The following is a 25696-nucleotide window of genomic DNA, read 5'->3' on the forward strand; positions in this document are numbered from 1 at the left end:
ATAGGGGAAAAACAAAACAAAACTGAAAGACAAAACCAAATTGAAAGAAATCATTGTTATAATAACTTTAATTTATCTTGCATTTTCCAGAAGTCTACGAACGATTTTAAAAAAGCACCTCCTTACCCCATTTATGTTTCTTTGACAGTTGTTAAAGTAGGCAATGAGTATGACAACAGCTTGAGCATCGGCATCTTGCAAAGGTTTCAGACCAACCGGCCACATGCCAGAACTTGGCAACTCTGCTATCTTGTTTTTTAATATAATGGGATATCCACTCTGATGATAAACCTGTCCAGCCAAATCTCCACAACACTTGGAAAAAAATCAGTGGTGATTAGCAAATTAGTTAGCTTTGGCACGGAGCTGCGCTCGCTTGCCTGTGACAGCCTGGAAGCCAGTTTTGATGCTGGCAACAGAGCATCGAGAATGACAGGTTTCGCACTGTAAGAAATAGAGTCGGGTGTCCTTTTGCAGGATTGTGTCTGGTGATCGGCACGTGTGACAGGTGACATATTCCTCTGCAGAAAAACAATAATATGATTTACCTTGTGGACACAGTGAACTAGAGGTTTGTTCTCTCTGTATTACATCTATGCTGAACTTCATGTGTGCAGGCTGGCACCCAATCAGGAGAAATTTAGCTAAGCCTGGCTTTTCCAGGGCTAAGAAAAAAAAACAAGCTGTCTGCTCTGAAAGTATGAGCTCGAAGACAAAAACTCCAAATGTCCAAGGAGGCAGGATATTAGATGCCTACTCCTGATCCTAACAATAACAGAGTCACTTAGAGAAAACTTACTTTCCTAAGTGTAAACAGACCTACCAGTTTTAAGAGATAACAAAGAAGGGCCAGGTTTAAATGTCTGTTCTGATTTGGCCTTCAACCTGGAACCAACAAATAGCATTAACTGGCTTGCTCTTCATAGGAAATCCAAACCTTTCAACTCCAAGAGCCACCTAGCTAGCACTAGAATTTTTCACCAACCTCCTCCCAACCCTTTTCCCCAGCCCACTTCTTTTTAATCAGACCACTGCTCAGATCTGGCTTACAATGGTATGGAGGAGTGAACCCAGGAATCTGGAGCCACAATGCTGTCTACCCCATCTCATTTTTACTTATCTTTTAGGACAGCCTTCCAAGTTTCACTACCAATCAAATGGCTATTCCCAAAGCACTGTGTAGTATGGTAAGAACAGTAAGAGTGATGTGTTAAATTATACTCACTTATATATCTTCTCAAAACATTTTCTATCTGTTTCTGTTGGAATCTTCCTTTGATTACAAGTTGGTTATTACCATCTATAGAACCACTGTGAAAGAAAGCAACATAGTCCATTACTGTCACTTTTTCCCATAAAGCAGTAAATCCCAGGACTTTCACGTTTACTGATTTAAAATATATTCAATGATATATAATGTCCTAGAAGCAGTGCCATACTACCTGACCTACCCATATTTCTTAACATTAAATCTATTAGGCACCTAGCAACAAGTCTGACTTATAACCGATTTATAATCTTATTATTGGATAGAGACAAAGAAATTGAGAGGGGGAAGAAAAGAAGGGATGAGAGAGAAACACCTGCAGCCCTGCTTTACCACTTGTAAACCTTTTCTCCTGAAGTTGGAGACCAGGGTCTTGAACCTGAGTCTTTGCCACATTAATGTGTGTGCTTAACCAGGTACCCCACAGCCTGGCCCACTGATTTATAATAGATTTTAAGTCTAAAACTAGTTTCTTTCTTTTTTTTAAATATTTATTTATTATTATTTATTCCCTTTTGTTGCCCTTGTTGTTTTGTTGTTATAGTTATGATTGATGTCGTCGTTGTTGGATAGGACAGAGAGAAATGGAGACAGGAGGGGAAGACAGAGAGGGGGAGAGAAAGGTAGACACCTGCAGACCTCTTCACCACTTGTGAAGCAACTCTCCTGCAGGTGGGGAGCCGGGGGCTTGAAATGGGATCCTTAGGCTGGTTCTTGTGCTTTGCGCCACGTGCACTTAACCTGCTGTGCAACCGCCCGACTCCCTAAAACTAATTTCTAACTGTGCAAGATAGTGCATTCATTGCCAACAAAGAAAAAACCCAGTGTGTGTGTGTGTGTGGGGGGGGGTTGATAGCATAACAGTTATGCAGAGACTCTTTTTTTTTTAAATTAATCTTTATTTATTGGATAGAGACAGCCAGAAATCGAGAGGGGGTGATAGAGAGGGAGAGAGACAGACACCTGCAGCCCTGCTTCACCACTCATAAAGCTTTCCCCCCTGCAGGTGGGGACCGGGGGCTCGAACCCAGGTCCTTGCACATTGAATATATGCTCTCAACCAGGTGTGCCACCACCTGACCCCTATGCAGAGACTCTTAAGCCTGAGGCTTCAAAGTCCCAGGTTCAATCCCCCACAAAACTGTAAACTAAGTGAGCAGCACTCTGGTAGATAAAAATAAGAAATCCACACTTGTACTGAATGTGAAAAGCAAAGACAGGATTATTATTATGCCAGGACTTAAATATGTTAAAAATTATGAATCACAAAATGAAACAAGAATTCATCTAGGTAGCACTAAATTCTTATCTTCATAATCCGGCTTTTTAGAAATTCTCCTGTGGTTCTTCTTTAAAGGTTTATCATCATCCTCTATGGATTATAACACTGCCTCTAATATAATTGAGGAATCTTTCTTTAGTGACTCAAAAGAAATTAATATTTTTCTCAACAACTATAATTTAACCTAGCAGCTGTAGATGCACTAGTCACAGCTTGTTCTATTTTATTCCACCTCTACAAAAACAAGATTGTTCTGAGCAGTGGTTAGTTTCTAATCCATCACTTTATGCAAATTAAAGGTCATAGCAAATATACATGTAAAACATAATTCTTCTATACCTGAACCTACATATACTATTGGTCAATAAACCTAGTTTCAAGAGCAGAAAGAGAACAGAACATTTTAGTCTATTTCTGTAAGACCAGAAACCATAGGATTAAATCTTTAGTAGGAGTTTAACTCCAGAGAGTAAACAGACATGTGTCTAACTGTACCTGTAGCTAGCTATGTGACCCAACCAAGTTTCCAGACAGGTAATATTAGTCTCTCTTTCATAAAGTTACAGATCTTGAAATGGTATCTAAAAAAGTGGTTAGCATGTAACAGGTGTTCATTACGTCCGTTGCTGTCATTAAGATGCCACGAGTCTATAGTCAATGTTTCAAAGGAACATTTGGCTTCCTAGAATTTACTGTAAACTCAATGGGATGAGCTCTATGGGATCCTAAATAAGGATAAATTGGCTTGGTCCCTTCAACAGGTGAGTCCTGATGACCAGAAAGTAACTGTATTTAATCCCTGTTAAGAGTGCTTCTCCTGGGGGCCAGGTGGTGGCGCACCTGGTTGAGCGCACATGTTACAATGTGCAAGGACCCAGGTTCAATCCCCTGGTTCCCACCTGCAGGGGGAAAGCTTCACAAGTGGTAAAGCAGGGCTGTAGGTGTCTCTCTGTCTCTCCCTCCCTATCATTCCCTTCCCTCTCGATTTCTACCTGTCTCAAATAAATAAAGATAATTAAAAATTAAAAAAAAAAAAAAAGTGTGCTTCTCCTGGCCAATTTATGGGTTATTTCTTCAGTGATTCATTTACAATCTATAAAATAACTCCTGACCTAAGAAAATGGCTTCCTCTAAAATTTGTTTCATGAAAGACTACTAAAGTTGTGGTCTGGTAGGTGGCGCAGTGGCTAAGGCACTGGACTCTCAAGCATGAGGTCCTGAGTTCGATCCCTGGCAGCACATGTACCAGAGTAATGGCTGGTTCTTTCTCTCCGCGTATCGTTCTCATGAATAAATAAATTCTTTACAAAAAAAAAAAATCTAAGTAATGACAGGAAACTAAATATGGCAATCACTGTGATATATTCTGGTATACCAGTAGACCTGTTCAGATGAGCCACTACATCCTATTTCTAAGCAGGCTCCCACAGAAATAAAATTGATTTCCTTCCTTCACTACCTAAGTTCCCCTGATAATCAAGCAATCTTATGATGTGCCCTGTAAAACTACCTAACTATATAAATGGGAATAGTTATCTTACCTTGTGCCCAACTCAGCCAATAAAAATGCAAGGAGATGTTTGGGCTGACGATGTAATCTAAAAAAAGAGTAAAACATATTTTTCATGAAAATATCACCAAATTTAACTTTGAAGTAAAGGCATTTACATTTCAAAGCCCAGAAAATACTACATTATTTATAAACATGCATACTTCCCATGGATAATGTTTGCGAAGGAAAGTTAAAAATAGCAGAAAGATAAAAACTGTTACCTTTAAAAAAAAAAACTGTTACCTTTTTAAAGAAATGAAGCATCAAAGTGCAAGTTTGGCAATGGACACTTGATACCTGGGTGTTGATACCTAATGCATTTCCTGTTTGGCAATCTCATTAAGGAAAGAGCACATAGAGAAGTATTTCATGCTAGCATAATGAATCTGAACACAGCTTAAATATTCCACTCTCTCCAGACTCAAGAGTTTTCTCTGCTTTATCTCCATATGTATAAAAGTGAGTATGGGGCGCTGGGCAGTAGCGCAGTGGGTTAAGCGCAAATAAGGATTGTTTCAAGCCACTGGCTCCCCAACTGCAGGGTAGTCTCTCTTCCTCTCCTCTCTTGATTTTTCTCTCTCCTATCCAATAACAATAGCAATAATAACAACGATAAACAAGGTTAACAAGAGAAAAAATAGCCTCCACGAGCAGTGGATTCATAGTGCAAGCCCCAAGTCCCAGCAATAACCCTGGAGGCAAAAAGACAGCTCAGAGTAGTTACTATTATGCACAGAGTCTAGGATTGAGTCCCAACTCCACATGGGATTACCATAGGTGTGATCTTTCTCCCCTCCATTCTAAACAAAAAACATCTAGAGCAATGAAATGGACATGGCTCTAGCTCCTCAAGAAAAAAGCAAAGTGGCTGGGTGGTGGTACACTTGGTTAAGTACACATATGCCATGTAAGGACCCAGGTTCAAGACCCCAGCCCTCACCAGCAGGGGGCTTCATGAATGGTGAAGGGTGAAGCAGGTATTCCCCTCCTCTCTCTCTTTTTTTACCTCCAAGGTCATCACTGGGGCTCAGTGCCATCACTACAAATCCACTAGTGGCCATTTTTTCCATTTTATTGGATAGGACAGAGAGAAATGAAGAGGTGAGGGGGAGATAGAGGAGACCAGCTTTGCTGTTTGTGAAGAGTTCTCCCTGTTCTCTCTCCATGCAATAAATGAATAATCTTTAAAAATAAAAAGGCAAATGGCAATATAATTCAGTATTTTGATTTACTCAGCACTATTTTAAATTTATTTCAGTAACCATAAAAAATTTTAATTTCTTTAACTATCAAAATTCAAGTTTCCCCCCAACCCCACACCGCGTAATGAGTAAAATATAAAACAAAGGGTGGGGAATATGGGGCTAGGTGGTAGCACAGTGGGTTAAGCGCACAGACTGGCGTAAGGATTCCGGTTCAAGTCCCTAGCTCCCCATCCGCAGGGTGGTCACTTCACAAGCGGTGAAGCAGGTCTGCAAGTGTCTATCTTTCTCTCCCCCTCTCTGTCCTATCCAACAATGACAATAATAATAATAACCACAACAAGCGCAACAAAAGGGAAAAATAGCATCTAGGAGCAATGCATTTGTAGTGCAGGCATCAAGCCCCAGCAATAACCCTAGAGGCCAAAAAGGGGGGGGGGGGTGTGATAAAACAACATAATGGCAATGCAAAAGACTTTTGTGCATGAGGCTCCAAAGCCTCAGATTCAATCCCCCACAGCACCAAAGTTGAGCATCACTCTGGTAAAAAAAAAAATAAAATAAAAGGTAAAATAAGGGAGGTGGTAGTGCAGCAGGGTTAAGCGCATGTGGCGCAAAGCACAAGGACCAGCATAAGGATCCCAGTTCAAGCCCCCAGCTCCCCACCTGCAGGGATGTCGCTTCACAAGCAGCGAAGCAGGTCTGCAGGTCTCCCTTTCTCTCCTCTCTCGATTTCTCTGTCTTATCCAACAACAACGACATCAATAACAGTAACTACAACAATAAAACAGGGCAACAAAAGGGAATAAATATATTTTTAAAGAAGGTAAAATAAATACTAATTACTAGTGGGAATGTAAATTGGCATCAGATTATTAGAAAGTTGTTTGCAAATAATTGCCATAAAGAAACATCCATTTCTTTTGATTCAGTAATTTCACTTTCGGAATTTTTCCTAATGATCTATTCTGAGTTACTCCCAAAATACATGTTACAAGGATGTTCCCTAAAGGTTTATCTGATGGGGGAGGAGAATACAAGTCCAGGAAGGATTAGAGGACCTAGTGGGGGGTTGTATTGTTGTATGGAAAACTGAGAAATGTTAATGCATGTACAAACTATTGTATGTACTGTTGAATGTAAAACATTAATTCCCAAATAAATAAATGTTTATCTGATAATAAAAACCTGGGTGGGGCTACCTAGCATAATGGTTTTCCAAAGAGACTCATGCCTTAAGTTCCAAAGTCCCAGGTTCAATGCCCTACATCACCTTAAACCAGAGCTGAGCAGTACTCTAATAAACAGTTTTGTAACCAGGTTCAACTAAGGAACTAGTATGGGGTTGTAGGAAAAGTTATAATTTTTCTATATAAAATATCATGCTTTTTCCAATACTCAAGTATAATGTTCTGCTAAAAACTTATGAAGACAATTTAATGATCTATGTAGAAGTTTCACAATAGTATTATCTATTAACATTGAACATCTGATTTTTCATTTTCTTTAACATAGGTCTATATTTTTGGTAACAAGCATTTGTTGTCAGAGGCAAAAAAAAAAAAAAGTGCTATCAAAAAGGGTGGTGATACCACTCCTCCCAGGCCAACTTTCTTTTCCTCTTCATTTTAGAGGTGAGAAATGGAGACACCCCCACAGCACTGCTTCACTGCTCAGAGCTCCCCTGGTGCCCTGGTTCTCACATCTGGTATGGGGGCTTGAACCCAGGGCTCTGAAGTCCCAGGTTCAACCCCTCACACCACCAACAGCCAGAGCTGATCAGTGTGCTCTGGTTAAAAAACAAACAAACAAAAAAAACCTTGACTCATGCTCTATAGGGTGAGTCACTTCCATGTGCTTTAAGGTATAAAATCTTTTAAGTAATGCCTGTAAGCGATGAAAACAAGAGGTTATCTCTAGTGGTGGGACTGTATGTGTAATTATTATCCCCCCCACACACACACACCAGAGCACTCTTCAGCTCTGGCTTATGGCAGTTGTGGGGTGGAGGAGACAAGACACTGCACCTAGAACTTTGGAGCCTCAGGCATGAGAATCTCTTTGCATAACATCATTATGCTTTCTCTCCAGCTAGTCTCCTTTTTACTTAGTGTGTTTCCCTATTATCTGCAGTGCATATATCTTTATATGAAGCTCAAAATGGGGCCCATCCCAAACTGATGAATATTTTTCACTTCCTTAGGCTCCCATCCCACTTTTCTCACTCTCATCTGGGTAGGGTCCAATTTAGTGAGTCAGCTTGAGTGGGCTTCTCTTACCTCTGGCTGTCTGATAAAGTGAACCTTGAAACCTATGATACCATGAACAGTCTCAAAACTATAATCTTCTTTAACACTATCTTCTAGACATTCTTTTTTCTTATCTGTAACAAAGTCCATTGTTGGATAGTATGCCAGCTCCCCCTGGCTTCTGCTTAACCATATGCCTATATAGGGATAGATTTAATCCCATTCAAAGCTTTGGTCTATTTACATAAATCACTTTTACATTTACATAAAGCACTCCAGGGCATTGGTGGTTCAGTGATAGGATTCTCACCTGCTCTGCCCCCTCCTTGTCACACTCTGATTTTCACCAGTCACTTTTCTCTCCACCCTCTCTATGTCACATCCTGTTTCCACCCTACTTGGCAAGTATATATAAAGACAACATTGTGAGTTTTAGGGTACTTGAGTTTAGCTTAGCTCATCTTAGATTGTGCTGCGTCCTGCATGAATAAAGAGATACTGCCTACAGCTCAACCATGAGTCCCTAGTCGTCTGTTACCCGCCCGTGAAGCTAGCCCGGAGAAAACAACAGTCCATAATAGACACAACACAGATATACTCCATTGAGATCTAGTATTTAGTAAGGAAATTCTCCAACCAACTTACAGTTTACAGATATCTGTGAAGTTGACAAAAGAAGTTTTCTTGGTTCCTACTCGGACAACCTGTGGAGGTTTCATCACAAATTTCCTTTTTTCTCCAGCAACCATGTCTGGATTCTTCTCCCTCATGATGTTGAACACTCGATTCAGTAGCTACCGAGAAAATGATTTGCATACAAATTAACAGAAAAGTATAAAGTTCCCACTAAAGTCACTTTACCTTTATACAGACCAAATATACTGTACATTCTGCTAATTCCTTGTGAGTAGTACTCAGTTATCAACCAGAATCTCTTTTATTGTGGATGTTTAACTTTGAATACTTGGAGAGAACACCCCTCGCTCCAACTAAGTTCTGTTTAAAAAAGTTCAGGTAGGAAGTCAGGCGGTGGCGCAGTGGGTTAAGCGCACGTGGCGCAAAGCGCAGGGACCGGCGTAAGGATCCCGGTTCAAGCCTAAGGATCCCGGTTCGAGCCCCCGGCTCCCCACCTGCAGGGGAGTCGCTTCACAGGCAGTGAAGCAGGTCTGCAGGTGTCTATCTTTCTCTCCCCTCTCTCTCTGTCTTCCCCTCCTCTCTCCATTTCTCTCTGTCCTATCTAACAACAAAGCAACGTCAACAATGGCAATAATAACCGCAACGAGGCTGCAACAACTAGGGCAACAAAAAGGGGGAAAAATGGCCTCCAGGAGCGGTGGATTCATGGTGCAGGCACCGAGCCCAGCAATAACCCTGGAGGAAAAAAAAAAAAAGTTCAGGAAAGCTCAAACAAGAACATTTTAGATAGCTGTGGCCCCAATTAGCCACTCCTTTTACTGTACTTCACCTCACCCTCCCAATTTAAGGGGACTAGATGTCCTCAGGAATTCACCATCAAACAATTAAATACCATAATAACTTACATTTGGGGGGAGGTTGTCCTATATACAAGCATATAGCAGTAGCACTGATAGCTACATGAGCTCTCTAGGTTTATTTCACTACCAATGGCCTCTCCAATTAAGGGAATGTTTATCTTGCTTTTTCTTTCAGTTCTAGTAAATAGCTGAACACCATTCTCATAATAGATTTTTGTCTTACCTCCTCATATGTGTAGTCTCTTTCTGAGCCTGCCCAAGCAGGGCCTGTCTGGTTACTGAATGAGATACCATCATCTTTTTTGCTGTCCTCATCTTCTAAAGCTACAAATAACAAAAGACTATAAGAATAAGGGGGTAGGGTTCTGATACAGTAACAAAAGGGTGGGGAGTATGTGAAGAGAGAAGTGGAAGCTTCAAAAATTATGTTTTCTCTCCCACAACCAAATTCACAATGGCATCAAGCACAAAGGCTATCAAAACTTCATTAATAATTCTTTTCTCCTTATAGATGATGTTACAACTTGTATAAGCTATCCTTAATAGAGTTTTTAAAAAAAAGTTTATCTTGAAGCATTTCAGAAACCTCCATATCTATAAAAACCCATCTGCTAACTATACTGAGTATTCTCTAAAGATAGCACATAGAAACTAATGGTAACTTAACAAGATTACATTTAAACTTGTTACAGTAATTTTCCTGATAGCATGAATCAGTATGTTTTTAGTGTAATCAAAACTGAGAAATTCTCCCCACATGAAATCTTTTAACCATCAGTATCAAGTTAGATACTATTTCCTTTTAACTTTCATTATCAGAAAGTAAAGGGGTTAAGCGCACACAGTGCACAAGGGCCCAGGTTTAAGCCCCCCCAGTCCCCACCTGCAGGAGGAAAGCTTCACAAGAGGTAAAGCAGTGCCACAGGTATCTTTCTCTTTCCTTCCTTACTTCCCCTCCCTTCTCAACTTCTGTCTCTACCTAATAAAAAAAATATTTTTAAAAATAATAAAAAGGGCGGGGAAAATATGAAATTAAGACCTCCACCCTCACAACACCCTCACTCCCCAATAGTCTCTACCTTCATCTTTCTCTAATATTTCATCCTCATCTGGGAATTTGACATTCTTCCTTTTCTTCTTCTTATTGCCGAGCATAATGTCAAGATCATCCTCTGGTTCAGCTGGTTCTTGAATATCACTTTCAATTTTGAGCTCCTAAGAAATTGAGACAGTCTTATAGTCGTCGTTGGATAGACAGAGATATGGAGAGAGGAGGGGAAGGGGGCGGGGGGAAGATAGACACCTGCAGAACTGCTTCACACCATCTGTGAAGTGACTCCCCTGCAGGTGGGGAGTTGGGGGCTCGAAATGGGATCCTTATGATGGTCCTTGTGCTTTGCGCCACCTGCACTTAACCCACTGCACTACGGCCCAACTCTCATTGTTTATTTGTTTTTTTTTTTTTATTGACATGGACTTCATTTTGGGGGAAAAACAATACTCAAATATTCAAAATAGAAGTTACAGATAATTTTTTTTTAACCTTTAGGGTTATCACTGATAACTGATGCTTAGTGCTGGTACTATGAAGCCAGCTGCCACTTTTCCTTTCCCCCCTCCCCATTTTTATCAATAGGACAGAAACTGAAAGGGGAGAGGAAGCTAAAAAGATAAGACACCTACAGACCTGCTTCACCACTTGTGATGCCTCCCAGCTGCAGGTGGGGAAAAATTTATTTTATATTATATATTATTATATTATATTATAAATTTATTTTAATTATTTTAACTTATACTCAATTCCACTTACAATCAAACCTAAAAAGATAAAAGTGCCTTGGGGTGAATCTCACAAAAGGAGGTGAAAGACCTTTACAATGAAAACTATAGGACACTGTTAAATAAAATATAGAAGGACAAACAGAAATGGAAGGATGTTAGTTCCTTATTCTTAGATTAGAAGAATACACATTATTAAAATAGTGATTCTACCAAAAGCAATCTACAGTTTCAGTGCAATCTCTATCAAAATTCCAACTGCATTTTCCAAATTAAACAACTTAAACAAATTGTGTGGAATCACAAAAACAACAAAAATAGCCAAAGCATTTCTTTCTTTTCCTCCTCTTTTACTAGAACACTGATCAGCTCTGGCTTAGCACTTCTCAGAAAAAAGGAAAAATATGGAGATATCACACCCCCCAATTTCAGTTTATACTATAAAGCAATAGTAATAAAAGCAGCATGGTACTGGAATAAAAATGGACACTTTGATCAATGAAACAGAACTGGGAGCCCAGAAATAAGCCTAGACAATACAACCTCCCATATGACACAGGAGCCAAAACCATTCAATGAGGTAAAGAAGGTCTACGGGAAAACTGAGTATCTGCACATCACACTTCTGATAAATGACTGATATCAAACATCTATACAGAATTGGTACAAATCTACAAAAGAAGTAAAAATAACCCAATAAAAAAGTGGGCCAAAGAAAGAACTGAATAGTTTTCTTTTTTTTTCTTTTTTTCTTTTCTTCCTCCAGGGTTACTGCTGGGCTCGGTGCCTGCACCATGAATCCACCGCTCCTGGAGGCCATTTTTTCCCCTTTTTGTTGCCCTTGTTGTAGCTTCGTTGTGGTTATATTATTGCCCTTGTTGACGCAATTCGTTGTTGGATAGGACAGAGAGAAATGGAGAGAGGAGGGGAAGACAGAAAAGGGGAGAGAAAGACAGACACCTGCAGACCTGCTTCACCGCCTGTGAAGCGACTCCCCTGCAGGTGGGGAGCCGGGGGTTCGAACCGGGATCCTTATGCCGGTCCCTGCGCTTTGCGCCACATACGCTTAACCCACTGCGCCACCACCCGACCCCCCTGAATAGTTTTCTTAATACACATAGCCCACAAATGAAGAAATGCTCCACTTCTCTTACCACTACAGAAATGTGAATTAAAACTACACTGAGATACCATGTGAGAATGGCTTCCATCAACAAATCAGGAAATGACGGGTGTTGGAACAGCTGTAGAAAGAAAGGAACTCTGCTACACTGCTGGTGAGAATTCAAACTGGTACAGCCCCTTTGGAAAACTGTACAAAGAGTTCTTAAACGTGTAAAAATGTCACTACCTTGTGATCTAGTAATACCACTCTTAGGCATTTATCCAAAGGCTACTGAAACACTAATTAGAAGGGAATATACACCCCACTCCTATGTTCATAACTGCATTACTCACAATAGCCAAAGAGTGGGTGGACAATGTCCATTAACAGATGACTGGCTTGAAGAAGTTATGAGATATATATCTCATGGAAAACTACTCTGCAATAAAAAAAAAAAAATCCTGTGTTCTTTGGGACAAAAATATATGGAACTGGATGTGGTTATGCTTAGTTAAGTATACTGTAATCTTAAGTATACTGTAATCTTACAGTTGTAACCTACTAATGACAATTTTTTTTTTAAATGTCTTTTATAGGTGAGTCAGGCAGGCTGAGACTTTTAAACTGGGATTTCCTCAAGACATTGGTTTATCTAACATCAATGTTGGGATCTTATAATTATTGACTATCCCAAGTTTCCAAATTAGGTTAACTGGAAAGTTTTAAAAACCTCTCTCTCTTTTAAAGATTTATTAACACAAGAGAGCGAAACAGAGCATCACTCTGGCACATGTGATGTCAAGGACTTAGCTTGGGACCTCAGATCCCAAAGGCTTAGGACTCAGGCTGCAAGTTCAGTTTTTACTTCAGAAGTCAATCAAATAGTATAACCCCTTATCCAAACTTCTTTCTGACTTGGCTACAAATCCAAAAGTTCTCATAATCCCTACTTAACTCAAAGTCTAGTAATTTTTTTCAGGATAATTCAAAGAACCCAGGACAGCACTTTATTACTGATTTACTATTAAGGATACAAATAAATAGTCAAATGAAAGAGATGCATAGAGTAAGGAGTGTAGGGAGGGAGAACGAAAATTCCTATGAAGTCAGGGATGATGTTTTACTTGCTTCTGCACTCTGGCAGTGAACAACTTGTTATAACAAAAAACACATATTTGCTAAACTAACCAAGTCATCAAAACAGTGATCACCTAAACTCAGTAAAAAGTTGTATTTTCAGGGGTCGGGTGGTAGCGCAGCAGGTTAAGCGCATGTGGCGCAAAGTGCAAGAACCGGTAAGAATCCTGTTTCGAGCCCCTGGCTCCCCACCTGTAGGGGAGTCGCTTCATAGGTGGTGAAGCAAGTCTGCAGGTGTCTATCTTTCTCTCCTCCTCTCTCGGTTTCTGTCTGTCCTATCCAACAACAAAGGAAATCAACATCAACAATAATAATAACCACAACAAGGCTACAACAACTAGGGCACCAAAAGGGGGGAAAAATGGCCTCCAGGAGCAGTGGATTCATGGTACAGGCACTGAGCCCCAGCAATAACCCTGGAGGCAAAAAAAAAAGTTGTATTTTCTTGCTACAATGGTTTTTTTTTTTAATTACTCCTTTTTTATATTCTTATTTTATCATTAGATACAGAGAAATTGAGAGGGGAGGGGTAGAGAGGAAAAGAGACAGAGAGACACCTGTAGCCCTGCTCTCTATTCATAAAACTGCTACTTTCCTAGGTTTTATAAATAGATATGTAGGTTCTGATTAAGACCACTAGTCAGGGTCTTCCTAAAGAAGTCTACGTCAGGGGGTCGGGCGGTGGCGCAGTGGGTTAATCATATGTGGTGCAAAGCGCAGGGACTGGCATAAGGATCCCGGTTCGAGCCCCCGGCTCCCCACCTGCAGGGTAGTCGCTTCACAGGCAATAAAGCAGGTCCACAGGTGTCTATCTTTGTTTCCCCCTCTCTGTCTTCCATTCCTCTCTCCATTTCTCTCTGTCCTATCCAACAACGAACAACATCAACAATGGCAATAAAATAACCACAATGTGGCTACAAGGGCAACAAAAAGGGGGGAAAACGGCCTCCAGGAGCGGTGGATTCATGGTGCAGGCACCGAGCCCAGCAATAACCCTGGAGGGGAAAGAAAAAAAAAGAAAAGAAAAAGAAGTCTACGTCAATCCAGTAATAAGGCCTCAAAAGTCTCCACAAGATCAGAGAACTCTAGAATAAACTAACCTCAATGCTCTAATTCTTCTACAATTCATAAGATCACTAGTCACCAACCAATAAAAATACAACTCATCAAAAGCTCTATGGTGCTTTAAAAAAAAATCTCTATGATGCTGAGAGGTACATATATATGTTTGTATATCTTTGTCTTAATAAAGTTTACTAAGTCACAGAAATTTTGCTTTATAGAATTTCTCATATAAATAACTCCCCTCTCCCCACTTGCAGGGTAGGATCTTCATAAGTGGTGAAGAAGTATTATAGGTATCTCTCCTTTTTATTCTCCCCCTCCCCTCTCAATTTGTTTGAATTCCAAATACATAAATAAACAAAAAAAAATTAATAGAAAAAACACCTCCCCTCAACCAATTTGTCTACATTTAAGAGTAAGGAGTTAGTGGTCTGGGAGGTGACGCAGTGGATAATGCATTGGATTCTCAACCATGAGTTCCTGAGTTCAATCCCGGGCACCACATGTACCAGAGTGGCGTCTGCTCCTCTGTCTCTCCCATCTTTCTCATGAATAAATTATTAAAAAAAAAAAAAAAGGGAATAAGGAGTTAATGGCAGAAGGTACAACATATAACAACTATATTGAACCAAAATAATCAGACATAATTTCAAGAAAATAAACTGAAGCAGGTCCCAGGGTGATAGCTCAGCAGTGGTGCACACAATTTATATGCCTAAGGCCCCAGATACAAGACATGGCTCAACAATGTGCCAGAGTTGAGTGGTGCTATGGCCTCTCTCATAAAAATCCATCTGAGGAAAAAACAAACAAAAACAACAGTGATTAGATACTTAATACTTAGTAAAAGTAAAACTATAATAGTAAGCGATGAGGCAAAGAGGGAGAAATGCCAGCCATTTCAACCTTTCAAGAGAGCAAATTTTGCCTTCAAAAAGAAATTTTACCTTTACACCTTCCTCAGCTTCATCAATATCAAATATCTTTTTTGTTTTTTTCTTCTTTTTCTTCTGATTAAAGAAGTTCAAATCATCTAGATCATCAGAGGCATCTGAAAAGGGGGGAAAAAAAGCAATCAAGTTTTTAAAAAATATTTACTTATTCCCTTTTGTTGCCCTTGTTGTTTTATTGTTGTAGTTATTATTGTTGTTGTCATTGTTGGGATAGGACAGAGAGAAATGGAGATGGGGAAGACAGAGAGGGGGAGAGAAAAATAAGACACCTGCAGACCTGCTTCACCGCTTGTGAAGCAACTCCCCTGCAGATGGGGAGCCGGGGGCTCGAACTGGGATCCTTACGTTGGTCCTTGCACTTTGTGCCACCTGCGTTATACCATGTTTCAGCTCTAAATTAATCAAATCATTAGAATAAAGAGATTGGGTATAACACTGTAGTTCCTTGCCATAAAGGTACCTCTGAAAAACACAATGGCAGGTCAACTCAAAGTTTTGAAAAAGGAACCTGGAGGTGGTGCACCTGGTTAAGTGCACACATTACAGTGCATAAGAACCCCAGTTCAAGTCCCTATTCCTCACCTGCAGGGGGAAGCTTCACAAGTGAAGCAGGGCTACAGGAGTCTCTCTGTCTCTTCCCCTCTATTTCCCCCTCCCTCCCAAATTTTCTCTCTTGACCTAGTAATAAATAGATAAAAATGGCTATTAAAAAGTTTTGAAAGAAAAATCTGGTTAAGTAAGGGTCTATGTTGGGGCATATTTCTTTAGTAATCTGACCATGACTCATTGTTATTAAGGCAAAGTAAGATCTCTAAGGTAATTTCCAAACCCCCCAGCTTTACCTTTCCACTCCTACCCAATCTCACAATAGTACTTGGCTCTAGCCCTAATGACCAACTTCTAAAACTCTCTCTTTTTAAGTAGAATAGGATAGAGAAAAATTAGGGGGGAGGGATAGAGAAGGGGAGACAAAGACACCTGAAGACCTGCTTCACCATCTATGAAGCGACTCCCCTGCAGGTGGGGAGCTGGGGGCTTGAACTGGGATTTTTTTTTTTAATATTTATGGATTCTCTTTGGTTGCCCTTGTTTTATTGTTGGAGTTATTATTGATGTCGTCGTTGGATAGGACAGAGAGAAATGGAGAGAGGAGGGGAAGACAGAGAGGGGGAGAGAAAGATAAGACACCTACAGACCTGCTTCACTGCTTGTGAAGCGACTCCCCTGCAGGTGGGGGAGCTGGGGGCTCATGAACTGGGATTCTTATGCGAGTCCTTGCCCTTTGTACAGTATGCACTTAAGCACTTAACCTGATGTGCTACTACCGCCCAGACCCCAAACTTCTTAGTGTCACTATGTGTAGACCCCAAACTTCTTAGTGTCACTATGTGTAGTCTTTAAGTCCTCCCACATAGTCATTATCTCCATTCCACAGGATCTCAGACAACATCTCCACCAAAAAAAAACCCTTTCCACCAATTCGGTTAGATGCCTCCCATGGTCTGGTAATGCCTTTTTTTTTTTTTTTTTTTAAGATTTTATTTATTAATGAGAAAGAACCAGACATCACCCTGCTACATGTGCTGCTGGGGATTGAACTCAAAACCTCATGTTTGAGAGTCTAATGCTTTATGCACTGAACCACCTCCTGGACTGTTACTAATCATAGTTTGGCTGTCTAACTTCCTACTGGATACTATTAGACCACAACTTTCTCAACTAAATCCTAGTACCTAGCTCAACATTTATTGACTTATACAGCTACCAAATCAAGCAAGCAAACACAGAAGGCCTTACAAAGTATTTCATATTTATTAAAACAAGGTTGTCATATGAATAAAAAAAATTTCATCTACCATTAGTGGGTAAAAATGGGATATACTGAGTTAAGTTTTCTGTTGTCTTATATACTAGGGATGTTTTAGAATTCCTCTACTACAGAGTTTTTCAAGGAGCTTTTATGAATTTATCTTATAAAAATGATTTATTTTCTAAGTATGTCTTAAACATGTACAAGATGTTCATGCTCAAACTATTATCTGTTCTCTATACCTACCACAATGTTTCACCTCTAATAGACAAATTATGTTTACTGAATCGATCTCCTTAATAGTCAAATGGTGTGTATGTTAGAGCACATAAGTAACTAATGCTGGTGTCTTAATCTTGGGTGTGCCACTGCCTGGTCCCTTAGGTTGTAATTTTAGTCTCTCCAATACATCTGCAGATTTGCTAAAACACACTGTATACTTGGGCCCTATTTCTTCTTATATTCAAATACAACCACTATTAAAAGTAGAGAAGAGACCTGACAGGTTAGACTGGAAAACCAGCCCTGGAATCATGAGGTTTTGTCATCTCGGCAACTTGTAAATTCAGTGGAGATTTCCCTGGAAAAAGTATTATTAGAAATCTGGTATGGTCCAGCACACAGACTGCTGATGGCCTCAACTTCAGTGGAACTGTTTTATCAGGCTCAGAGGTCACAATATGTACAAAAACCCAAAACACCAATGGTTAAGAACAAGGCATCTCTGCTCAACAATTGGTTTGGCTTCGTATGTTAACTCTCTTTTCAGTCACCAGGTTCCAGATGCCATCAGGATGCTGGCCAGGCTTCCCTGGATTGAAGACCTCACCAATGTGTCCTGGAGCTCAGCTTCCCCAGAGACACACCCTACTAGGGAAAGAGAGAGGCAGAGTGGGAATATGGACCGACCAGTCAACGCCCATGTTCAGTGGGGAAGCAATTACAGAAGCCAGACCTTCTACCTTCTGCAACCCACAATGACCCTGGGTCCATACTCCCAGAGGGATAGAGAATGGGAAAGCTATCAGGGGAGGGGATGGGATATGGAGATTGGGTGGTGGGAATTGTGTGGAGTTGTACCCCTCCTACCCTATGGTTTTGTTAATTAATCCTTTCTTAAAAAAAAAAAAAAGTTGAGTCTGAGCAAAGTAACCTTCAGCACAAGCAGATTTGGTCATTTCTGAGGGGAAGCACCTGAGTTCATGAAATACAGTATTTTTCTGTAACCTCTTATGGTGGAAAAGATGGAGTGGATGCACTCTCTGTAGTCTCTTCTACAAGGGCACTAATACTACTCATGTAGATTCCACCTTCAAAAGAATCCAGTCTTCATAACTAACCACTTCCCAAAAGTACTACCTCCAAATCCCATCACACTTTCACATTGTGGATTAAATATCAATATATGTGGATTAATGTGTCCTGGAGCTCCGCTTCCCCAGAGACCCACCCTACTAGGGAAAGAGAGAGGCAGACTGGGAGTATGGACCGACCAGTCAATGCCCATGTTCAGCGGGGAAGCAATTACAGAAGCCAGACCTTCCACCTTCTGCAACCCACAATGACCAATAAAAAATAAATAAATAAATAAATAAATAAGAACAAGGCATCTCAGGACAAGTAACTACAACTGACCTTTTTTCCTACTGTCCTCTTCATCAGCTTCTACATCTTTGTCTTCAGTTGGCTCTGGCTCCACTTCCTTTGTTTCTGAGGGCTGAGTTTCTTCTGTCTGGGCATCCCCTTCCTCATCTAACATAAAAGGCTTCTTCTTCTTCTTTTTCTTCTTACTCATAGTGGGGTCAAAAATCATCTGCTTAAAAAGAATATAAAAAGTTTTTTGTTTTTTTTTTTTAACCAGAGTATTGTTCAGTTTTGGCTTATGGTGATGCTGTAATGGAACCTGAGATCTTGAATCCTCAGACACAAAAGTCTTTATTGTATAACCATTATACTGTCTCCCTGGTCCAAGTTAACAATAATAATATTAATAATGTTAACTCTTCATATTTAAAAAACTCTTAAGGATAAGTTCTATAAAACCTTTTACTCTAATTTTGTATCTGGAATGCATAGTATGGCACTGCTCAGCTCTGGCTTATGGTGGTGCTGGGGATTGAACCTGGGGCTTCAGAGCCTCAGGTACGAAAGTTATTTGCAGAATCATTATGCTGTCTCCCCAGCCCTTAAAAATTTTATTTTACTTATTACATGACATTTTCACATGAGGCAAAGAGAAAAGAAAGAAGTCAGAGCATCATTCCAGTATAAGCAAGGCTGAGGATCAAACCAGGAACCAGGCATGAAAGTCTGATGCTCTATCAAACCATTTCACCAGTAGCCCAAATTAATTCCAAGCAACTTAAATTTATGTTCAAGCACATTAAAACCAAGTTATAGGTGGGGGAAATAGCATAATGATCATGCAAAATATTCTCATGCCTGAGGTTCTGGGTCCTACGTTCAATTCCCCACACCACCATAAGCCAGAGCTGAGCAGTGCTCTGGTAGAACACACCACTACCACCAGCAGAGTTATACTAAAAGCAAACTACAATCTAAAATAAAGAGTAGTTTTCTTTTTATATATATTTATTTTATTTATTTATTCCCTTTTGTTGCCCTTGTTGTTTTATTGTTGTAGTTATTGTTGTTGTTGTTGTTGGATAGGACGGAGAGAAATGGAGAGAGGGAGGGGAAGACAGAGAGGAGGAGAGAAAGATAGACACCTGCAGACCTGCTTCACCACCTGTGAAGCGACTCCCCTGCAGGTGGGGAGCCAGGGTTCAAACCGGGATCCTTATGCCGGTCCTTGTGCTTTGCGCCACCTGCGCTTAGCCCGCTGCACTACAGCCCGACTCCCAAAGAGTAGTTTTCATCCTCACGTAATAAAGATCTTCAATGCATTATAAAAATTAAATTGACCTCATTTCAAAGTTTTTTCCCCCTACTATAACAAGGATCTAAATGTATAAATCAGTAATTTTAACATGGAGTCAGTCAGAAAAAAACATCACTTGGAAAACTTAAAAAGAACAGAAAAGGGAGACTATTCCGGAAGATGGCGGAATGAGAAGCTGCTAGTGGCTTGAGCTCCGACCACATCTACTGGAAATGCCACCAGGTGCCAGATGCCATCAGGATGCCAGCCAGGCTTCCCTGGACTGAAGACCCCACCAAAGTGTCCTGGAGCTCAGCTTCCCCAGAGACCCATCCTACTAGGGAAAGAGAGAGACAGACTGGGAGTATGGACCAACCAGTCAACGTCCATGTTCAGCGGGGAAGCAATTACAGAAGCCAGACCTTCCACCTTCTGCAAACCAAAACGACCATGGGTCCATGCTCCCAGAGGGATAGAGAATGGGAAAGCTATCAGGGGAGGGGATGGGATACGGAGATTGGGTGGTGGGAATTGTGTGGAGTTGTACCCCTCCTACCCTATGGTTTTGTTAATTTATCCTTTCTTAAATAAATAAAAAATTAAAAAAAAAAAAAGAAAGAACAGAAAAGGATTAGTAAAATAGTGCACCTGGACAGTGCACTGCTTGGCCATGTGTGCAACCCAGGTTCAAGTCCAGCCCCCACAGCACTCTTTCCCTCTGCCTGTCTCTGAAAAAGTCAGCCCAGAGCTGTGAACTCCCAGAGATGAAAACAGAAGAGCCAAAAGGAAGGAATTCTCCAAGGCTGAATTACTGGGCCAAGCAAATATGTTATGCTTCTTTACACAGATGAAGCTACAATTCACCTTCATTCCCAAATGAATGTATCTAGATTTGGCAAAAGGACAGATAGCACTTCAGGCACTATAAAATGGGTTGTCTGGAAGGACTTAATATTCATTTCTTGCTTTTTTTCAAGTATCAAGTTCCTCAAAATAAATTTAAACTATTACTTGGCAAAGAAGACCAAAGATAGGAGGGATTTTGAAGTCAAAGGACAGTCTTATGATTGCCTCTTATCCTCTGAAAAAGCACAAGTTTTTATCTATAGGAAAACTATTCTGATCAACAGTTTGGCTGAGTGTAGTAAAGAGTAATAAGCAAGCAAAGGATTATACACTGTAATAATTTAAAAAACATCACATATTTAAGACACATACTCAGCAGCTCAATTTACATTATCCAGTAGAGTTAAAAAAAATATGGACATTAGGGCTAGAGATAGGTCACTGGGTAGAGCACATGGTCCATGTCTGAGCACTGGCATGTGATGGGAGAGCAGAAGCATGGGGCAAGCACAAGTGTCATGTCTCTCCCTCTCTGGATGAAAAAGTTGCTCCACAAACAGTGACATCGTACATATGCTCTGAAAAAATACTAAAAGTAAAATAAGGAAAACATGTATTCCAAAGTAATGTTTAAAGTCAACATCCCCCAAGGATTATGTCAGTCCTAATTTAAAGAATATTTAAGGTGTTGAACTAAGGAAGATAGTACCATAGGAAACACAACAGACTTGATAAAGCCAGAGAGAACTGAGGTCCCAGGTTCAATTCCTGGCACAAGTCAGAAGTTGAGTTAGCTACCTGGTTTAAATGAAAACAAATTAATTATGTGTATATGACTTTCATATCCAACTTCCAAATTACAGTATTCCCAGTGTACATGAACTTTAGATTTGAGCAGATATGCCACAGCACTTATGGGGAAAAGTGCAGAGAATCTCTTGAGCTTTTATTTCCCCCTTGAGTTCATAACAAAGACTTTAGGTGAAGCTTTCCATTTTCCACTTCCCAATTAGGACTGGGTAAGAGAAAAAGGAGACCAGCAAAAATCACTGTCAATAGCCTCAAGTGTCACATAAAATTGGAAAGCTATCCCATCATGCCTTACTTTATAGCCACACGACTCTCAGGAGGTACGTGCAACCAGAGAGAAGCAAGGTATGCAGAGCAAAAGTGCAGTAGTGTCTGCATAGTAAGATGGGGGTGGGGGGCGAGGCACAGCAGGTTAAGCTCTCATAGCGAAAAGCGCAAGGACTGCCCAAAGGATCCTGGTTCAAGCACCCAGCTCCCCACCCACAAGGGGGTCACCTCACAAGCAGTGAAGCAGGTCTGCAAGTGTCTCCTTCTCTCCCCCTCCTCTCGATTTCTCTGTCCTATCCAAAACAATGACAGCAATAACAACAATAAAGATTTTCTTTGTTCTTTCATGGGATGTCCATTTTTTTTTTAGATTTTTTTATTATCTTTATTTATTACTGGATAGAGACAGAAATCAAGAGGGAAGGGGAAGAGAGAGAGGGAGAGAGACGGAGAGACACCTGCAGCCCTGCTTCACCACTCATAAAGCTTCCCCCTGCAGGTGGGGACTGGGGGCCCGAACCTGGGTCCTTGTGCACTGTAACACATGTTCTCAAATAGGTGCACCACCACCCGGTCCCGGGATGTCCATTTTTAACTAAAAAATTTCTTTTGTAAAACAGTTTTCTTTTGTGAAAATTTAATGTTCTGACACATTGTGAGTCAGGCCTAGTAGTAAGTAATAATTAGCTATTGATACCACTTTAAAAAGGGATGGGCAGGTCTAAAAAATACTGGCTGTCTGCAAATTATCTGATTTTTCTTTGCTAGCTATCAGACATTTCTAGAATACCACTTTGTAAATATCACTATTATACTCAGGTTAAAAGGGTTTTTTTGGTGAGTTTTGGGCTTTGCTATCAACTTTTTTTAAGTGCCTGCAGTTTATATTACTTGTGTATTAAGCTCTGGAGCATCTCTGGCAGTTTATAAACTATTTCATGTCAGTATTTCTGCTTGATCCTTATATGACCGTGAAATAGTCAGAAGATAAGAACTGACCCAAGAATACTTAACTACTGGGTTATTGGGAAAGTCTCAATGCATTTTTGCATAGGAAAACAGAAAGATACATCATGACATCCCCGACAACCCAACAGTCAACAGCACTAAAGAAACCTACCTCCAAAGCAGAACTCAGAGAATTAGTTCTAACTTGCTGTGTGATTTTGAACACATTAACTAGTTTCCTCTCTATAAAAATGCAGTTAAGACTACCTGAGAACTGCCAAGCAGGTCAATAACTTTATTCTCCTGACTCTCCTAGAATGCCAGGTTCTGCCTCTTCTGCTTGACACGCCTCAGTTCCTTCTGTAATTATGTTTTCATATTCCACTTTCTTCAGAACCTGACCCCACTTCTAAAAACAAACTCTGACACACCTAATTCCCTAACTCAATGGCTCTATTTCTACCTCTTGTAGCAATCAGAGACAGATAGACCTCTTACTTCCTCCACACTTGTGAGCACTTTACCATGCAAACTATACATATAACAGTACCTTACAATACCTCACATTAAGGCAGGTAGTGCACTTGGTAAAGTTGTGAGAGTGTACTGCACCCAAGTAAAGAACTCTGGGGTGAGGAGAAGGGTTCAGGTCCTGGAATGTGATCTCACTGTTATGTGGAAAACCGAAATGTTATACATGTACAAACTACTGTATTTTATTGTTGACTGTAAACTATTAATCCCCCAGTAAAGAAAATGTTAATAGAAATTTAAAATGGGTGAAAACGAGTGTAAAACAATGCCCATCCAGGAATATTTACATCCTCTCGACTCTCCATTTCTCTAGGACAGTGAGAGGCTCTTACAATCCCAGAAGGAGGCAGCACTGAATAGATCTGGAACTCTACACCTGGTTCACAGACCTTATACAGCGCAAACCTCAGTTCTTTGTTGTTGTTGTTGTTCTCTAAAGTGGATCTAGCACTCTCTAATGGGACTGTTAGGAAAACGAAACCAGAGTTTCATCCCCTCCAGGATAAAATCCACATTCCTTAATGTGGTCTTCAGACCCCTCCATGAACTAACCCACATTTCAAGGGACTAACTGCACCCAAGCTGGAGAACATTCCGCTTTCTGTCAGCATGTTCACGCGCCGCCCAAGCTGCTCGCTTAGGACTCCAGCAAAGTCTAAGCATCCTTCAGGGCCTTTTTCTAAAGCCCGCGCCCAGGAAAGCCTCCAGTTTTCCCTCTTCCTTCTCCACGAAGTCCTCCATGTCAAGCACTCGAAGGTGTCCCGTCGTGAGCACAAACTGGCGAGCCTGTCTGTATCTGGTGGGGCCCTGACCGGCCGGTGGCAGCTCTGCCCCCACCACCCCCGCGTTAGCGGCCACAAGCATGAAAGTCCAACCTCACTTTGGGCCGTCTGGTTTTACACGAACTGGGGTAAATCCAGACCCAAGGGGCAGATCTGCTCAAGTGCAAGCACGAAGGCGGAACGAGGTTCCCTGAGCAGCCCAGCCCGGACTCCCCGTCTCTGAAGGTTCTTCGCGGCGTTCGCCTCCCCGCCCCCGCCGCAGTCCTCCCCGGGGTCCGTCGTCGTGAGAGGCCCGGGAGGCGGGGGGTGTCTCGGCCTCTCGTCCCGGCTCCCTCACCCCTGAGCCTTCACGCACAAGGCTCCAGGCGGAGACCGGCCAGCACCAGCCAACCGGCAAAGTTTTCACCGAGGCAAGTCCCGGGGAGCCGGCGCCGGCTCCCTCCGCCCGACGAGACGCGCCGGACCCGCAGCGTCGGGAGGAAGGGGGCGCAGCCACGACCTCGCGCGGGCGGGACCTCCACCCGGCATTCAAAGCCCCTTGTCGGCGGGCGACTCAAAGTGCTCTGCCTGCCGGAAACGCCGGCCGCCGGCCTCACAGCCGCCACCGCGAAGACACTCGGGCGCCGCAAGCCCACGGCTCCGGAGTCCGCGCGGCCCCACATGGCGGCGTCCGGCAACTAGGCCGCAGGCCTCATCTCCACACTGGAGTGGGTTTGACTCCCGCCTCAGTCCCTAGCTCCCGCGCCAGGTCCAAGAGCCTCACCTCGTCCCCGGACATGGCTGCAACTCGAGTGGGTTCGCCACGGACGGCAAGTCGGACGGATCAGCTCCACGCCCCGTGGGCAGCGGTGCTCCAGACGACACTTCTCCGTCCACCGCACTAGGCTCTTGCATCAGCGAAAGGGAACTACACCCCGCCCTCACTTCCGAAGCGTGGAGAATGCGCCTGCGCAGGGTCCTCCAATGCGCAAGCGCGCAGAGGGGTCTGGCGCGAGTTTCCAGGCGACGCCGCGACGCGAGGCAATCTGGAATTTGTAGTTCGCCCGGAAAAGGCGGCTTTGGCGGAGCGAATACCCAGAGATCCGTGCGGGCGCGTGACGTCTGAGGTACTGCGGGCCGAGTGGTTTGCTCTTGTAAGCGGCGCGTCAGACTCCGGCCTTTAGCGCTACAGAGCCGATTTCCGGCTCTTTCACCCGCTCAAGGTGTGAGTTGGGCCGTGGCTCCTGAACTAGTGTGGTGGGTAACACATACCCTGGTAGCAGTTCCTTGGGACAGCTGCTACTCCGCCCTGTCCCTTTGGAGTTTTTCCGAATGTGAGGAACTCGGAAGTTGGAACTGAATGCGCGACCCCCACCGTGGGATCTCACGTCACTTGCTGGGGTCCCACCTGGGAGGTGGGAAACCAGAAGCCTTGTCCCCCCCAAGGTAGACTGAGGAAAGCTGACTGCCCCCTAAAGAGAGAGGGCCTGGTTTTGGAAAAAAGAAGTAAACAAAATTTAAAATATTTAAAAAGGAGCCAGGTGGTGGCGCATCTGGTTGAGGGCACACATTCCAGTGCTCACAGGCTCCAGTGCCTACTGCAGGGGGAAAGCTTCATAAGCGGTGAAGCAATGCTCCTGCTGCCGCGCTCCCCCCCCACCCCCCTCAATTCCTGTCCTTATACAAAAGAAAAAACGTTGGGGCCTAGGCAGTAGAGCACCTGGTTAAGCGCACACATTACAGTGCACAAGG

General features: G+C 42.0%; 1 protein-coding gene across 2 annotated transcripts; it reads right to left on the minus strand.

Moving 5' to 3' along the window:
- Positions 1-50: 50 nt before the first annotated feature.
- On the minus strand, positions 51-24891 carry EIF2S2 (eukaryotic translation initiation factor 2 subunit beta). 2 transcript variants are annotated; one of them, XM_016187963.2, is made up of 9 exons: positions 24729-24891; positions 18533-18713; positions 15082-15185; positions 10128-10263; positions 9272-9372; positions 8198-8346; positions 4091-4147; positions 1226-1311; positions 51-521 (listed from the first exon to the last, which is right to left on the minus strand). In XM_016187963.2, the coding sequence occupies exons 1-9, from the start codon at positions 24741-24743 to the stop codon at positions 346-348; spliced, it is 1005 nt and encodes a 334-aa protein (XP_016043449.1). In that variant the 5' UTR covers positions 24744-24891; the 3' UTR covers positions 51-345. The 2 variants fall into 2 exon arrangements, with proteins under 2 accessions (XP_016043449.1, XP_007522733.1); XM_007522671.3 differs by having other exon boundaries at positions 18533-18710; positions 24729-24890.
- Between the last annotated feature and the right edge of the window lie 805 nt (positions 24892-25696).

Source organism: Erinaceus europaeus, chromosome 1 (assembly GCF_950295315.1).
Source record: "Erinaceus europaeus chromosome 1, mEriEur2.1, whole genome shotgun sequence".
Classification (NCBI taxonomy): domain Eukaryota; kingdom Metazoa; phylum Chordata; class Mammalia; order Eulipotyphla; family Erinaceidae; genus Erinaceus; species Erinaceus europaeus.

Bases quoted from the DNA above. Each gene is read 5' to 3' on its own strand.
- EIF2S2 (XM_016187963.2), bottom strand. The intron at 1,312-4,090 runs GTAAGATAACTA...TTTCTTTCACAG, and splicing joins TTGGCTGAGTTGGGCACAAG to TGGTTCTATAGATGGTAATA. The intron at 522-1,225 runs GTGAGTATAATT...GTTTTTCTGCAG, and splicing joins TGTTTTGAGAAGATATATAA to AGGAATATGTCACCTGTCAC.